Here is a 16,081-nt window from a genome sequence, read left to right as displayed (position 1 = left end):
CTGAAAAGGTCAGCTGAGCGGCAACTGTCTTTGTTTTTCCAACAGCAGCGTCTGTGACGTCTCCCGCCCACGCCTTCAGGTGAGAGCGCAACCTGAACAGAGGGCGTGGCCACCGCCTCGTCCTCGGGTGCACAAGTGGCGCATACACAGAGGCCGCTTGCCCGCAGAACGCCTGAGTCAGCTAAAAGATGAACAAGTCGCCGAGTGTGTCCTCCGAGGACTCCCTCCCTCCTCCGCCGGAGGACGACGACGACTCCAGCTCGGCTTGCTCCGACGAGCTCCTGGGTTCTCAGTCGCGCCGCTGGCTGGCGGAACTTCTGGCGGAGGAAGATCCCGCAAGCAGCTACGCAGCCAACGGTGACGCGATCGTGGGCCGCGACGGACTCTTCGTGGACTTCCACTTTCCTCTGGGGGAGCTGGAGATGAAGGCTGGGGTCAAGTGGAAAAGACCAAACGTGAGGCAAAACCTTTCTCGTGAATAGCATAGCAACTACTTGTTTGCCTGCACGGCCACGGTGACGTCACTCTCCGGACCAACCGTGATTGACATCTGTCATCTAACAATAGATTAATTTCTTCAGAGCACACGTGCTACTCAATTTATTTCAATAGTTCATTTTAGTTCATTTTTTTAATTCTTGTATTTTTGTATTTATTTTATTAGGTATATAATGCATATTGACCTCACAGCTAGGAGACCGAGGGTTCGACTCCACCCTCGGGCATCTCTGTGTGGAGTTTGCATGTTCTCCCCGTGCATGCGTGGGTTTTCTCCGGGTACTCCGGTTTCCTCCCACATTCCAAAAACATGCTAGGTTAATTGGCGACTCCAAATTGTCCATAGGTATGAATGTGGGTGTGAATGGTTGTTTGTCTATATGTGCCCTGTGATTGGCTGGCGACCAGTCCAGGGTGTACCCCGCCTCTCGCCGGAAGACAGCTGGGATAGGCTCCAGCACCCCGCGCAACCTTTGTGAGGAAAAGCGGTAGAAAATGAATGAATGAATGAATATAATGCATATTTATGTTATTTTATTAGATTTGATAATTAATTTATTTTACTTATTGGTCGTTATTTGTCTTTATTTTAGTTCATTTTTCCTTTTTATACTATAAATTATATATCTTAAAAAATGCAATATGTGTACATATAATGACTAACATGCTAGTAATCAGCAAATGAACTGAAAAAATACTTCATGGGCTTTTAATGGCTCTATTAGTCTGCACTGAACACTGAACTTTGCAGCATTTATTGAGATCATCTGCTAATTTGTGTTATTCTTGTGCAAGTCTACTGTATCATGTTGCAGAACTCCATGCAAATATGAGCAACAGTTCTCAGCGTGCCCCATGACAACCGCAAGAATGAACATACTGACACATAGCTCTCACGCAGACAGTGTCAATCACAAATGAACATTATTATATTTACAGACTGCAGGTGTGACCACTGAGTGTTGACTTCCACTTGAAATAGGAAACCCACAGAGAAAGTTATGTGCAGGCCATGTCCATGCAAGCAAGCCTTTGAATGGCTTTTCTATATGCTATATGGTAGCTACAGCATATGGTATTCCAGAAATACTTGTATGGCAACAACACAGCCAAGTCCCCCAAAGCAAAGCTTCAACCTCCCGATGGACTAATTGGGACAAATATTCTAATAAGTGCACGCTAACCAAAACACCTTTCTCCTTCCTGACTCTTTTTTTTTAAATTAGGAGCTGTGCACATCGCCTCAGTTTACTGTAGATGGAGCGTCACGCCTGGACGTCCGCCAGGGAAAGCTCAGTAAGTGTGACAAGTAAACAATAACAATAATAATTATGAGGAATTATTGTGGCTGTTGAGTGACTGCATCATGGAGGAAGTATGTGAAGTACAAATAATCTTGTTCTGGGCTCAAACTGTCGCCATTTATAAAACATGTATTAGCTGCATGCATGCAGTGGTAAGAAAAAAGGGGGGAAATAATGGTAAACATATAAATAATAAAAGTAATTTAAAAAAAATTAGGGCTGTTAAATGATTTATACATTTTCATTAATTTAATCACAGTTTTCAACTTAATTTCTCATGATTAATCACCATTTGCCATATAACATTTTTTTGTGAAAGATGAATGACAACACAATTATATATTTTGTACGTAGTCATTAAATTATGCAATGAAATAAAGTTATTAAATTTAAATCAAGCTGAAAGATAGCACACATCTATTTGTCTAACGCCATTCTCTTTAATAGTAGCACAACATTTCACTCGCACTGTAACAGCGTTACTGTGAGCCATGAAGGGTTGCATTCAAATACACCACGTCACTGAAGTTGAACACATGTTTTAAGTGTAGATGTATTTCCGGGCATACGTACTTCCGGGCATACTGTACTTCCGCATTGAGTTAGTGGGAGACAAGAATACCCACTTACTGTTTTCCTTTGTATTTTTGTTTATATAAACCACAGACATCGTTGTGATTTGCGGCGTGTCAGTGAATGTAACTCGCTGTGGTCTCGTGACAATAAGGAAGTGTCTCGAGTCGTGATTGTGAATTGAATCGTGTATGGTGTTGGGGTGTTCAGGTTAAAATAAAGTTATAAACGAGCGCCAGACTCTGCGTGGGGACGCTGATTTTTCTTTTTTTTTTTTTTTAGGCTCTGTCAGCCGTCATAACGCACATCTGTTCATGACGCTAAAAATGCAAACAAATGCCATTGCTATCTTTGACAGCCCTAAAATAAATTAATAATAAACCAACAATAAATAGAGTTACAATAAATTGATGCATCAAAACATTAAGGATAAATATATAAATACTGAAGTAAAAAATTTGACTTAATTGCACTTTAATTTTTTATCGGCCCGTGGCACATTCTAAACATACTTTTAACAAGCAAAAAATGAAAAAAAAAATCAATAATTTTACAAGAACAAAGTCCAAATATGTGGGAAAAAAAGTTGTAACCTAACAAGAAAAAGTCGTATTTTTACAATATTATTATTTGATGTAAAAGTTGTAATATGAGAAGAAAATTTATGAAGATTATAGAGGGGGAAAGTTTGAATATTTGGAGAACAGAAAAATGGGCTTCACGTGTGTTGCTTTACAAAACATCAAAGTGGCAACAGTGCATTCTCTCGTCGACAATATAGTATGGGTAAAAAAAAGGAAAAATCATGCAAAACATGTCCATAAATAAAACTAAACAGCCTTCTGTGTACGTGATGTATGATCAATACTTGTATGTCAATCAGGTGCGATCAGAATGGGTGTTTGCTGTGGCAGAACAATCATAAATAGTCATAAAATCCCTGCCGACATGCTCCAAAGTCCTGTTGAAAGCGCTTTCACCTTCTGTAGCTGTCAAAGTGGTCCACATACGCCACTAACCAGCGTCATGTTCCTCCTTAGGCGACTGCTGGTTGCTGTCGGCCATTGCATCTCTGGCCGTGCACCCAGCTCTGCTGGAGAAGGTGGTACCTCCGGGTCAGACCTTTCAGGATGGATACAACGGCTGCTTTGTCTTCAGGGTAAGCACCTCCTTTAATTGGTCACTTTGATTTGGCAACCCTCGCTTGAATCTGACAAGAAGCTGCAGCACAGAGTCAACCTTCTGTTGCCTGAGGCGCTGATCTTCAGTAGAACCTGTTTTACTGCCTGGCATCTTCACAACACCTTCACTCTTTACTCAAGCCCCTCCTCTTTGTTCTGCATAGTTCTGGCAGTATGGTCAGTGGGTGGACGTCCGCATCGACGACCTGCTGCCCACCAGCCACGATGACCTGATTTTCCTCAGCTCGCCAGAAAAGCACGAGTTTTGGAGCTCTCTGCTGGAGAAGGCCTATGCCAAGTGAGGCCCTGTGTGTGTGTGTGCGTGCGCGTAGTTTGGAGACCACAGTTACACCCATTGGCTAGAACATTAGGCACAAAAACGTTAGCAGCGGCATATTGCATCATACTGGGACATGTTTGTAATACTTTGACAGCATCCGTGCCAGGTTATTCTCATTTCGACATCATTTTTTCCCCCCCCCTGCAGAGTCATATAGAGGATCTTTGACTGGTTTTATTGTAGTAGATCCTTAAAAACAACAGAGTTCTCCTGTCATACAGAGAATCTATAACTAGCATTAATGTTGTAGATTTTTAAAAACAACAAACCACTGGTGCCGTACAGAGGATCTTGGACTAGCTTGTTTATAGTAGGTCCTGAAAAACAAAAACAGCAGAGTGCTCCTGTCATATCGAGAGTCGTTGAATAGTGATTTGTAGTAGATTCCTAAAAAGAGCTGAACACTCCTGTCATATATATAGAATCTTTGACTAGCACGACTGTCAGAAGTGAGGATTTTTGACAAGTGATTTGTAGTGTATTCCTAAAAACAGCAGAGCACTCCTGTCACATAGAGGATCTTCGGCTGGCAGGGTCTTAAAGCAGTGTTTGTTTGTGTGCCAGGCTGAAAGGAGGCTATCGAGCTCTGGACATGGGCTTCCCTCACGAGGCCATGGTGGACATGACGGGGGGCGTGGCCGAGGTTTTAAGCGTGGCTTTGCTGCCCAGAGAGCTTCCAGCGTTCATCAGGCAGCTGCTGGCCAAGGGAGCGCTCATCAACTGTGCCAACACACTGGTAAAATAAATAAAGTTTATTTGGTAAGGAGGAGGGCCTGTTTGGTCATGTTTTCCTCCCACCATTCAAATCCTTCTATTGAACTCCACCAAAGACTTTTTCCTGGCGATGACTCAGGACTTTAGTGCATATTTTCAATGGATGTGCTTCCCCCACAGGGTCCTTTGGAAAGCAGGAATGAGTGGGGAATCATGTTCAGACACGCCTACTCGCTGACGGCGGTCGAGAAGGTAATTAGTGTTTATACACATTAGACCAGGGGTGGGCAAACTGCGGCCCGGGGGCCACATGCGGCCCACCAAGCGTTTGAATCCGGCCCGCCAGTTGATTTCTAAGTATTTCAACTTTTAACATTATTTAGTAAAAAAACAAAACTGTGAAATAGCACTTTTACAGAAAAAATTAGACAAATAATTAAAGTATAAAATAGTGTATGTGTTAAATATATATTGTGGCCCCGCGGACAATTTTGTTAACTCAATGCGGCCCACCAGTCAAAATATTTGCCCACCCCTGCATTAGACAGTCAAGCATATTTTGTTTGATTTTTTTTCTCAGAGAAATACATATTTGAGTACAATACATTTGTTTTTATTCATCTTGAATGCATATAATTGTGACTGACATGTGCTGTATGCTTTATGGAAAAAAAAAAAGGGTTGGGCATCAGACGACATAGTGGGAAAAGTACATTAAAATGAAGCAGCCAATTTTAATTATCTAGTAGATGCAGCTCAACGGGTCATTTTTTTCTTGGGATTGTCACACTTGTTGCTGGGCAGAATACCGAGGGCTCCACCAGCACAGCCTGATAGGCCAATAAAAAAATGCATTTGATAGCCACGCCCGCTTGGCTGTTTGAACGACAACTTAGAGACTCTGTCGTCTATAATCAGAACACTGTGACAAAAAAGTGATTATCGACTTTTCTTCTCTTATTGGAGACTTTAGAAGACGCTAATGGGCCGTGAACCCAGGCAGGTTCAAGCTCTTTAACTGCTGAGCGCATCTGAAATTGCTAAAGCTAGCTAAAGCTAACCCTAAACAGCCACAAACGATGAAGTAGTTAAAACAATGTGTCACTTGAACCAAAATGTAGACTCATACATGCTGACACAACGCTTTGAACGTGTTGTCAGCTGCACGTTACGACTTGCGCTGATACTTTTTAAGCGCTGGCATCTGTAGCGTCCTGTGGTGGTGTTGTGTTTATGTTCCCGCCAACACTGCGGTGTAGTTTCGCCTCGATGGAGCATCTACTCAATGCTAAATACAAATTTCATAAGGAGCCATTGAGTTTTTAAGCTGGAATGAACCCAGTTCGTGTTTGATCCCCCCCCCTCCAGGTGCAGACCACGTATGGACCAGTAGACCTGGTGCGCATCCTCAACCCATGGGGCAACACCGAATGGGAGGGACCATGGAGTGACCTGCGCGGGTGCTCTCATTTTTCTCAAATTATTGATAGAGCTCACAGCTATGAAGGTTCTTTTGCATTTAAAATCAATAAATACATTTTTTAAACTTATTTTGCAGTCCAGAGTGGAACACGGTGAGCCCCGAGGAGCAGCAGAGACTGGGCCGAGTGCGACGGGAGGATGGAGAGTTCTGGCAAGCTATTATTATTATTATTATTATTATTATTATTATTATTATTATTATTATTATTATTATTATTATTATTATTATTATTATTATTATTATTATTATTATTATTATTATTATTATTATTATTATTATTATTATTATTATTATTATTATTATTATTATTATTATTATTATTATTATTATTATTATTATTATTATTATTATTATTATTATTATTATTATTATTATTATTATTATTATTATTATTATTATTATTATTATTATTCAGTATGTAGTGCAAGACGGACAAAAAGGAAGGAAAGTGAAGAAGCAGGATGGCAGAAGCAGTGAAAATAAATAAAACAATTATGTCCTCCTTGGGGCGGTCGAGTGGTTAGCGCGCAGACCTCACAGCTAGGAGACCAGGGTTCAATTCCACCCTCGGCCATCTCTGTGTGGAGTTTGCATGTTCTCCCAGTGCTGACGACCAGTCCAGGGTGTACCCCGCCTCTCGCCCGAAGACAGCTGGGATAGGCTCTAACGCCCCCGCGACCCTTGTGAGGAAAAAGCGGTAGAAAATGAATGAATGAATGTCCTGCTTGTGTTTCCTCCTCCAGGATGTCCGTGTCAGACTTCCGTCAGAATTTCGAGACCATGGAACTCTGTCACCTGACTGACCTCAATGACCCGGGAAGTGCCAGCGTGCAGCCGTGGGCGTGCGCGATGCATCATGGGTCCTGGGTGCCGCGCGTTTCGGCGGGGGGCTCTCCTCAAGGGGGTACAGAGACACCGAGACACACACGCACACATATTTGTTATGAAACACGACAACCACTTGTTGCTGGGCAGATTTCGTAGATTAATTTATGGTTTTATTTCATTTGAACATGCATCAGATTACAATTGAGTGCATCACATAATCAGTTCACAGTTAGTGGTTAGTTCACTTCCTGCTTTCCTAATATAATTTAATTTAGACCCTGGAAAAGGGATTAATCCTATATGTGTGTTTCAGGCTGGTTCTGGCAGAATCCACAGTTTGACTTTGTCCTCTCCCAAACGGACGACGGCTCAGATGAATCTGCAAAGTCCTGCCTTTTCATTTTGGCTCTGATGCAAAAGTATCAGAGACGCAGAGGAATCACCCTGTCCATCGCGCTGCACATATACCCGGTATGGAGGATGACGTGTGTCTTCACACATAGCCTGGATAGCTCAGTCTGTAGAGCATCAGACTTTTAATCTGTCCAGTCTTTGATCAGGCGGAACCTTAAATGTCCCCTGATATCAATAACGTATGACAAATGAGCCAACGCTTGTTTTCACATCCAGGCGCCTCACAAGGACAAGCACTTGTCACCTCAGGACCTGAGCGTCCTCAGGCCGGTGCACTGCAGCAGCCATTACTCCTCGCGGCGGGAGGTGGTGCTGCGAGGCACCTTACCACCGGGTCGCTACGTCATCATCCCGTCCACCGCCGAACCAAATCAGCAGGGCGCCTTTCTCTTGAGGGTGCTGACTGAGCGAGCCGCTGCCGTGTGAGTCCTTCTATCATCAATACACTTCTTAGTCGTCCAGATCAAGTAGCCCTTTATCATGTTTACATCTCCACTTACTTCAACATTGCACCCATGTATGCCAGACAGCCACTTAACGTGTTTTTTTTAGCTTGACGTTGTGTGAATGATGAAGCACATTCACACGCTAATCCCACAGTTTGCTGACTCTGCTGTGTGTTTCCAGCCCAGCCAGAAGCTCGGTAACACGTGACATGTCTACAGTAAAGGCGGTAAGACTCATCAGTCTAGCACAGGGGTGCTCACGCTTTTTCAGCATGCGAGCTACTTTTAAAATGACCGAGTCAAAATGATCTACCCACTACAAAAATGCAAAACATCTATTTATTTTCTAATGTATTGAGGATTATTTGTACGTACAATGTATGTTGATGTACCTTACATAACCAAATGAGCCAATATTGCAAAACACACATAATTAACTATTAACATTTTTTGTAATTACCTGAGTTTACTTTGATGACTTGCACTGAATTGAACCAGCCAGGGATGCATAGTCCGGACAGTAGCTGCTGATAGCCAGCCTCAAGCACACTTCCAAATGTTTATCAGTCATGGATAATATCCGTATCATAATATCCGTATAATATTCCATATCCGTATGGAAGTGATATGTTTTTTGCCTTTTTACTTGGTCCATTTTTTGCCTTTTTACTTGGTCCAGCTCCTTCACTCATTTTAGTGACCATAAACTTTAGCGAGGGCTTAAAATCTCGCAATTCGCCGACTAGCTTAGCACTTTGTATCGTTGTTTACGCATGAGCGGTGACCTAAAGGTCAAAATTCAGTTGTCATCTGACTGGTTGTCCTGTATGTCAATCAAGTAACGGGGATGGATGATAGGCTGACATCGTAAGTTCTGCTGCACTTAGAGACGTTGTTTGATTTGATTGGTCGCCCGAAGGGCAACATTCAGTTGTCATCTGAATGGCCGCCCTGTATATCAATCAAGTGACGGCATTGATGCTGGGATGATATTTTTTTAATGTCACGCCGCGATCGACCAGTACCACCTCCGCGATCGACCGGTAGATCGCGATCGACTTAATGAGCACCCCTGGTCTAGCACTTTGTGTACTGGATGTCACGTGAGCTTCTCTTTCTTCTTCTTCTTGTCTTCCTGCAGTCCCATTTTCCTCACCAGGCAGCTCTCCCTTCATTCAAATCCATGAAACTGCTCTTCAAAAAACACTGCAGCAAGGTCCGGAAAGTCATTTCAAAGTGAATTCATCCGATTGAGCGTGTGCCAATTTGGTATCTAAGTGCTGTGTATGCGTTACAGAGAGGATTCTGTAAACCCCATCACCTTCATAGCCTGCTAACGGAGACGATCCAGGGAGGAGGTCAGTTTTTTTTTTTCTCTCTGTCGGTGTTGAGAATGACTTGAATAGTTTGGCCACTTGTTGCTAGGCAGAATTCGTGCTTGTTAGCCCACTGGTCAAGCTGACTTTGAGGCTTGCTTGGCAACTGGGGAACAATGTCAGGTAATTGAGAGGGACAGTTGGCAGGAACAGAGTGTAATTACAGTTAAAAACACTGAGTCAGCACGTTCTGGGATTTCCGAGTATACTTAAATACAGCACATTGTACTTCCACAGTAAGAGTAAGAATATCCACTTACCGTTTTTCTTTGCGTTTATTTTAACCACGCGTATACGCAAAATAAAGCGGTTGTTGTGATTTTCGGAGTGTCAGTGAATGCACCTCGCTGTCTTTCACTGACAATGAGGAAGTGCCGTTCCCAGGACGAGCGGAGTTGGAGATACATATTCTGTGCTGTAATTGCACTGCTGTTGATGTGTTCAGGGCAGAAAAGTTAAGAAATAGGGGCAGACTTCGTGGAGACGCTATTGGTTCCGTCTGCCGTGGTAACAGAGCGCTATGTTTTGACATGACACGCATGCGTTGATGACTGTAAGAGTTTTAATGTAATCGATTAAATAAATTAATTACCGCAGTTAGGGTGATATTTTTGACAGTCTTTCTAATAATGTATCTTATTAATAGTAAATTTATTGTATTTTTGTAATATGCCGAGGATCGATAAGAAAGAAGCTGGAAATTCCCCCTTGGGCAGTAATTTGGGCATCCTTTGGAAAACAGCACCATCTGGTGGTTGGAACTATAATGCATTCTCACCGCTGTTCACAATTTACACCAAAAATTCAGTCATCCCTCGCCACTCCGCGGTTCTAACCTCGCACCCTCACTCTTTCCAAAATTATTTCATAAATGATTGCTGTTTTGTGGTTGACTACGGCCTATTATCAGTCCAAATAATCACATTCATGCCAATTTTACGTATTCTTTGCTTAAATTAAGCATTTTGAAGCATAAAAATGGCCAAATTAAGTACCATATTATTAGAGTTTAAGACTTGAAAAGGTGTAGATGAACTGATGGCTACCCTGGCCACTAGGTGTCACTAGTAATACACTCATCAGACTTCAATGCCGGAACAACAGGCCTTTATTGCAAGTTTGAATTATCCCACACCAGGCACAATAATAATATAATCATAGTAATAATGATATATCATAATAATACAAGCTACTGTTGTAGCTATAGATAGCAATCAACCCGACGTTACTTCCTGTCCACACGTCCCAAAGACTTTTATTGAGACTTATTTACTGTATGTCTTAACTGGCTTGTTTTCTCATATTACGTCTGGGTAAGATATACTATAGGGCTGTTATTTCATGTCTAGAGGGCTCTAATAAAAATGTATATTGAACATTGTAAACAGGTTTTCTATGCTCCAACTAGTGAAATATTTTATATCTAAATACGGAATCCTACTTTGCGGAGATTCATGAATTGCAAGGGGTCTGGAACCAATTAACTGTGATAAATGAGGGGTTCCTGTCGTGATAAAGCGTACATTGTGTATCTGTTGAGAAATGTCCTTGCTGTGTTTTGTCAGTGTTGGCGGGCAGTGAGAAGTACCTGGCCTTGGAACACTGCAAGAGTTTGGTGGTCCTCATGGATGTATCCTTGATAGGTCTGCTACCCCTACCGTCCCCCTCCCCCACCTCTCCTCCAGAGGCTGGACAGCTCAGTCAGTAGAGCATTAGACTTTTAATCTGAGGGTCACGGGTTGAAGTCCCTGTTCAGGTGGGAGGTTTTTTTTTTTTTAAGGTGCTGTCAATTTATGGTGAGGTCATCTATTCTGTACATAGTTATTTTGTACAGTATAGTAGTTTGTACCATGTAACTTCATGTAACATGATCTATCTCCTTCCTGCTTTCCATCCAACTAACTATCTATACTTCACTTTCCTTGACGCTAACGTTTCCTACAGAGCCAAGGCATTGCGCAGCTAAACTGGCATGAGTTCCAGAGCCTCTGGGACAAGATCCGGATGTGGACGGTAAGTTAGGCAGAGGTGGGGCATCCTGCGTCGGGCAGGGTTGTATGCGCTACTGTTCTCACCTTTGACCTCCCAACAGGATATATTTATGGTGTATGACAAGAACAAAACTCAGCGCCTGGAGTATGAAGAGGTGGGCCCCGCCCTGAAGGCTGCAGGTGAGACCAATGAAATTGATGAGGGAGGCGGGTGGACAACAACCCACAGGATGTGTTTTTTCTCTGTGTTGTGTCCGCTGTAGGCATCGTGGTGGATGATCTTGTCATGCAGCTGGTTGGCTTGAGATACACAGAGCCCGACATGACCATCACCTACCCCGGCTTCCTGTACCTCGTCATGAAGCTGGAGAGCATGATCCGTAAGGATTTAACTCATCGTTTTTGACCCAACGGGAGAATCTCTTAATCATTGAATGAATGAGAGGTTGGACTGGAGTCCTTAGTTGTACCTGAATCTTAACACTTCATCTTAGTGAGACATTTTATGCTTCCATCTTTGTGGGAACACTAAGCAAGGTTGTACAAGGGCAAAATTCCTCACAGACACACTCCAAAAGCTTATGGAATGTCCTCCCAGAAGAGTGGAAGCTGTGTCCCAGTACTTTATGTTTGTGTTTATCTTGTTTATGACGTCTTTTGCAGACAAATTTCACGCGTACGACATGGTAGGAATGGGAAACATCTCGCTCAACTACAGACAGGTGAGCAAATTCCACATCTGGCCTCGTCTATTAACTCTCAGCAGTCCACGCCCTCGCATGTGCAGTGTGCGTAGCATAAAAAGCAGCATAGTGTGACGTTGACGTGTTTAACTTGCATCGAAAATGCAATCAATAACGGCCACCGTGATTTTGTCGTGTCGTCAGATTTTTAATTTTTTTAAGCCCACCATCTCACACACACACTCAGCGTCGTGCATGCGTGGGTTTTCTCCGGGTACTCCGGTTTCCTCCCACATTCCAAAAACATGCTAGGTTAATTGGCGACTCCAAATTGTCCATAGGTATGAATGTGAGTGTGAATGGTTGTTTGTCTATATGTGCCCTGTGATTGGAACCAGTCCAGCCCGCCTCTCGCCCAAAGACAGCTGGGATAGGCTCCAGCACCCCCGCAACCCTCGTGAGGAAAAAGCGGTAGAAAATGAATGAATGAATGAATTTTTTTAGGCATGTTTTGCAGGGTGCAAAACTTGTATCACTCTCACAAAGACAGGAAGTGCTTGTTCTGAATGCTGCAGGGGGGGCCAGAGCTGATGGGCGGCAGGGATCGGCCAGCAAATATCGACATTGATACCATGCTTTTTCACCGATACCGATCGGTGGCTGATCGATGGGACCAACCTTAATTTTTTGTGCACATGGTAAATTGTAACTGCAAGTGTAATTAATGATCCTCATAAGTATTACTAAAGTTAGCTAAATTTATACATGCATTTTTAAAAGTTCATTACACAGATTGTATACACATAAAATTCAAATCTTGTGTGATTTTATGCCAAATATGTTGGTACACGATGTCAAAATGAACAAATAACTGTACACTCACACACAATGTGGGTGTACAGAAAAAAAGGAAGCCCACAGAGGCAATAAAAGGCTAAAAGTTGGCCTGGACTTCAAAGGTTGAATACATATATATATATGTATATATGACGCCGGCTGTGGTCTGCTTTGTTTCAGTGGCTCCACATGACCATTTACAACTGAGAACATCATCTGGACTGAGAAGATTCCCCAGGATGAATTCCGTCTCCAGTGTTTTATTATTATTAGTTTTTTTTAAAAACGTTTCTCGTGTAAATGTGCATCACAGCCACGCTGAGAGAAACATTTGTCTGGAGTTCTTTTCGCTAGTGTGATTGAAAGATGGCCGCTTATTCTTCTACTCCCCAGCTATGGAAGAGGTGGTGACCTCAACCCCTGGGAATATTTTTGATAAATCACCCTCTGTTGTATTGTGACTGTTTGGTATGTGTATATAGCCGTCTGCCAGCGTCATTCTTTAAACACTCTAAACATGTCGACGCTGTGTGTGTGTGTGAGATATCCTGTTGTGCTGCTGCTGTCTCCACTCACACTGCCTTATTTGGGCGTTGGGTGACTGTCATACTCATACATCAGCTGCACTTCCTGTCTCCTCACCTTTTATAAATGTAACTCACGCTTTTCTATTCTGTTTCCACATGCTTGCTGCTCTGGGTGATCTCAAACAGACGTCATTCATTTATGAGGTACAAATGCACTCCAGTTCAAGTATTCATCGTTTACAAATGCTCAATGTTCAACGCGTTCCTGTGTGTGGGAGTTTTTAGTGTCTTTAGACACAGTGTCCCACTGTTATATGCTATGCTAAGCATATTATGATAATGGAAAGATAGAAAAGCACTTGGACAGTGCAGACGTCCACCAAGCGTCATATATACTAAAGTCGGCATGCTAACACTTAGCATGATCTACATCATAGTCTATCTCTAAAAACAGCTAAAAATGATACTGTGCCGATGTTAGCATGCTAACGTTAGCATGCCAACACCTAGCATAACAGTGCTAAGTGTTTATATATATGTCTATGACAACAGATGGAAATGCTCCTAGGCCAATTTTAGCATGCTAACAACTACCATAATAATGCTAAATGGTTACATATGTGTCTAGCTATGAAAATGATACTATGCTGTAAGCATGCTGGCTATGTTAACATGCTAACCTTAGCATGCTAACAGCTAGCATGACATGCTAAGTCTTAATATAAGTGCCTACCCTTCAAAATAGCTAGAACTGCTAGTATGCTATGTTAGCATGCAACCAATACTAAAATTAGCATGCTAATCTAGCATGTACCGGGAAGGCTCAATGTCCCAAATGAGTTGAGAATTTTAATTTTTGATTCGGTTGCGAAATGTGGAAGTAGTTAGAACTCTTTAAATCATTCATCACATAGAACACTTTAAATCATCAAAAGCGGGAATTCTTTGTATGTGGACATGAATTTGATGTCAATCAGTTGAGGAATGTGGCCGTCATAGCAGAAAATTACTTTGAGTAAAAGATGAATTTAGCAAAATGTCGACAATTTTCGACAAGCCCTGAAAATGTCATCCAAATCCAAGTTATTTTACTATTCAATGTTTACGTCACATTGCACAACTCCTATGCTGCTAGCCAATATTTCTTGTAAACTTAAGAAGCCCAAAATTTACCACCTCCACATGGGATGGGAGGAGAACTCCATGGCTGACTTCATGCAGTGTTAAGGTAACGTCTCATCAATGTTTTGTGTCATTACTTCCGCCAAGTGACCAAAATATGACATATCACTTGCATTTCAATATGTTTTGACTAATAACATACAATAGTCTCATGAAATATCCATCTTTAATGAATTAATTTTCTGAAAAAATGCAATATAGCGAGAGATTACTTCCTGCCTTCTCACCTTTGATAAATGTTACTTTTATGCATCTGAATGAGCTCAAATGGGCGGAATCCACCCAATTAACCAGACACTGTTTTAGGTACACTACAGCATCTAATGCAATCCAATGCAAATATGCATATTTAGCAAAGATGATTTATTCACTTGATTAAACACTTAATTTATTTTGCAATACAGTGGAACCTATGCTTTCATTAATTGTTCTGAAAAAAGCCATAAACGCCACAGGAAATAATGTAAATCCAAGTAATCTGTTCCAAATATGAACCAAAAAAAGTGCATTTTATAGAGAATATTTTTTTATATGCAGAAAACAATGAAAAATAATGGCTAGAACTTATTGCTCATGTGAACTTCACATCCTGGCGAGATGGGATTCAATAGTTTTTTTCACCTTTTTAGCAAGGTGCTGGCACCCGCAACTTTCTTTGGTCCCGTGGCAGGTTATTTAGTTTGGTTGAGTGGATTGATTTTGGCTTCTTTAATGAACAAAATGTATCGTCAAAAAATTGCCCCCTCTGTATTTGGTAATTTTCTGTACTGGCGGAAAACGGTTTGGACACTCCTGGACTGAAGTGCATTGAAAAGTCGGTTGGGGGCTTTTCTTACTGGTTCTTATGAGTCATTGCAAAGCTGCACTGTGTCATTACAGCTTCAGCTCACTCCACGTCCTCCATACTGTACAGTATGTATGTGCTCATGACGTTAATGGATCAGGACATTTGCAATGTGACCTACTAGTGGGGGAGTCAGCGCACACACACACAAACACACCTTCCAAAGTAGATTTAATACCACCATTTAGTCCAGCCTTGTTAATTATTTAGTTTTTACAGTGTCATGCTTCACAGTGACCCCAAAGATCACAGGTCGTTCATGTATCACCCACTAAAGACTCATTCTCCTCAACTGGTTTTTTACAAGAAAATGAAGTAATTCTTGTACTTGTAGCACTATAATGCGTGTGTGTATGAATATAAATGTATATGTGTATAAATACATGAATATATTTTCAAGTGTGTCATCTGGAAAAGCCTCATATTGTGGCACTGTCTTAGAATTCAAATCACAGCACAAATATTTTGTTAAAGATGCTGAAGTCTGCAATGCGGTGAAAAAACACCACCAACCACCAGGGGTCACTGTAGCTCGTCAAAGTGTTGCATGGCGTTTTAATAATTCCGATGAAGGTTTCATTCGGGGGCTGGGTTCGGGTCAAAGGTTACATGAATATTCATAAGCGATACAAGCAGCAGGAAAAACGTCCTGTGTCAATTATCAACAGCGCAAACGCTTAAATCTTACCTTCAAAATAAAGGAGTGAAAACGAATCGTTTGTGAAGAAAAGCCTACACGATAACAAAACATTTTGATTATGATTTTGATTTGACAGCGGCACCGTAAAGCGTTGCCTATCAGACACGTGTGTCAACTTAATAACAGCCAAGTTGAGTCATGTAGAGGCTGGATTCCTTAC

At 41.9% G+C, this 16,081-nt stretch overlaps 1 protein-coding gene across 1 annotated transcript; it reads left to right on the top strand.

The window, feature by feature from the left end:
* The first annotated feature begins 91 nt into the window (after positions 1-91).
* Positions 92-15,638, top strand: zgc:85932 (uncharacterized protein LOC405875 homolog). Its single transcript, XM_058081051.1, has 20 exons — positions 92-455; positions 1,725-1,794; positions 3,416-3,534; positions 3,721-3,854; positions 4,461-4,632; positions 4,791-4,862; positions 5,979-6,070; positions 6,169-6,243; positions 6,837-6,997; positions 7,235-7,392; positions 7,552-7,757; positions 7,963-8,008; positions 8,923-8,997; positions 9,079-9,139; positions 10,723-10,787; positions 11,102-11,170; positions 11,250-11,328; positions 11,412-11,528; positions 11,812-11,870; positions 12,849-15,638. Exons 1-20 carry the CDS (start codon positions 189-191, stop codon positions 12,873-12,875), a joined length of 2,124 nt encoding a protein of 707 aa, XP_057937034.1. The 5' UTR covers positions 92-188; the 3' UTR covers positions 12,876-15,638.
* Positions 15,639-16,081: the final 443 nt, after the last annotated feature.

The sequence above is a fragment of the Doryrhamphus excisus genome, chromosome 8, assembly GCF_030265055.1.
Source record: "Doryrhamphus excisus isolate RoL2022-K1 chromosome 8, RoL_Dexc_1.0, whole genome shotgun sequence".
Taxonomy (NCBI): domain Eukaryota; kingdom Metazoa; phylum Chordata; class Actinopteri; order Syngnathiformes; family Syngnathidae; genus Doryrhamphus; species Doryrhamphus excisus.
Note: the sequence above shows the minus strand (reverse complement) of the source record. Positions and strands in the feature narration are given on the sequence as shown.

Coding starts and splice junctions, on each gene's coding strand:
- zgc:85932 (XM_058081051.1), top strand. CDS start 189: ATGAACAAGTCGCCGAGTGTGTCCTCCGAGGACTCCCTCCCTCCTCCG. Junction 7,758..7,962: donor ACTGAGCGAGCCGCTGCCGT/GTGAGTCCTTCT, acceptor GTGTGTTTCCAG/CCCAGCCAGAAGCTCGGTAA. Junction 11,871..12,848: donor TCTCGCTCAACTACAGACAG/GTGAGCAAATTC, acceptor GCTTTGTTTCAG/TGGCTCCACATGACCATTTA.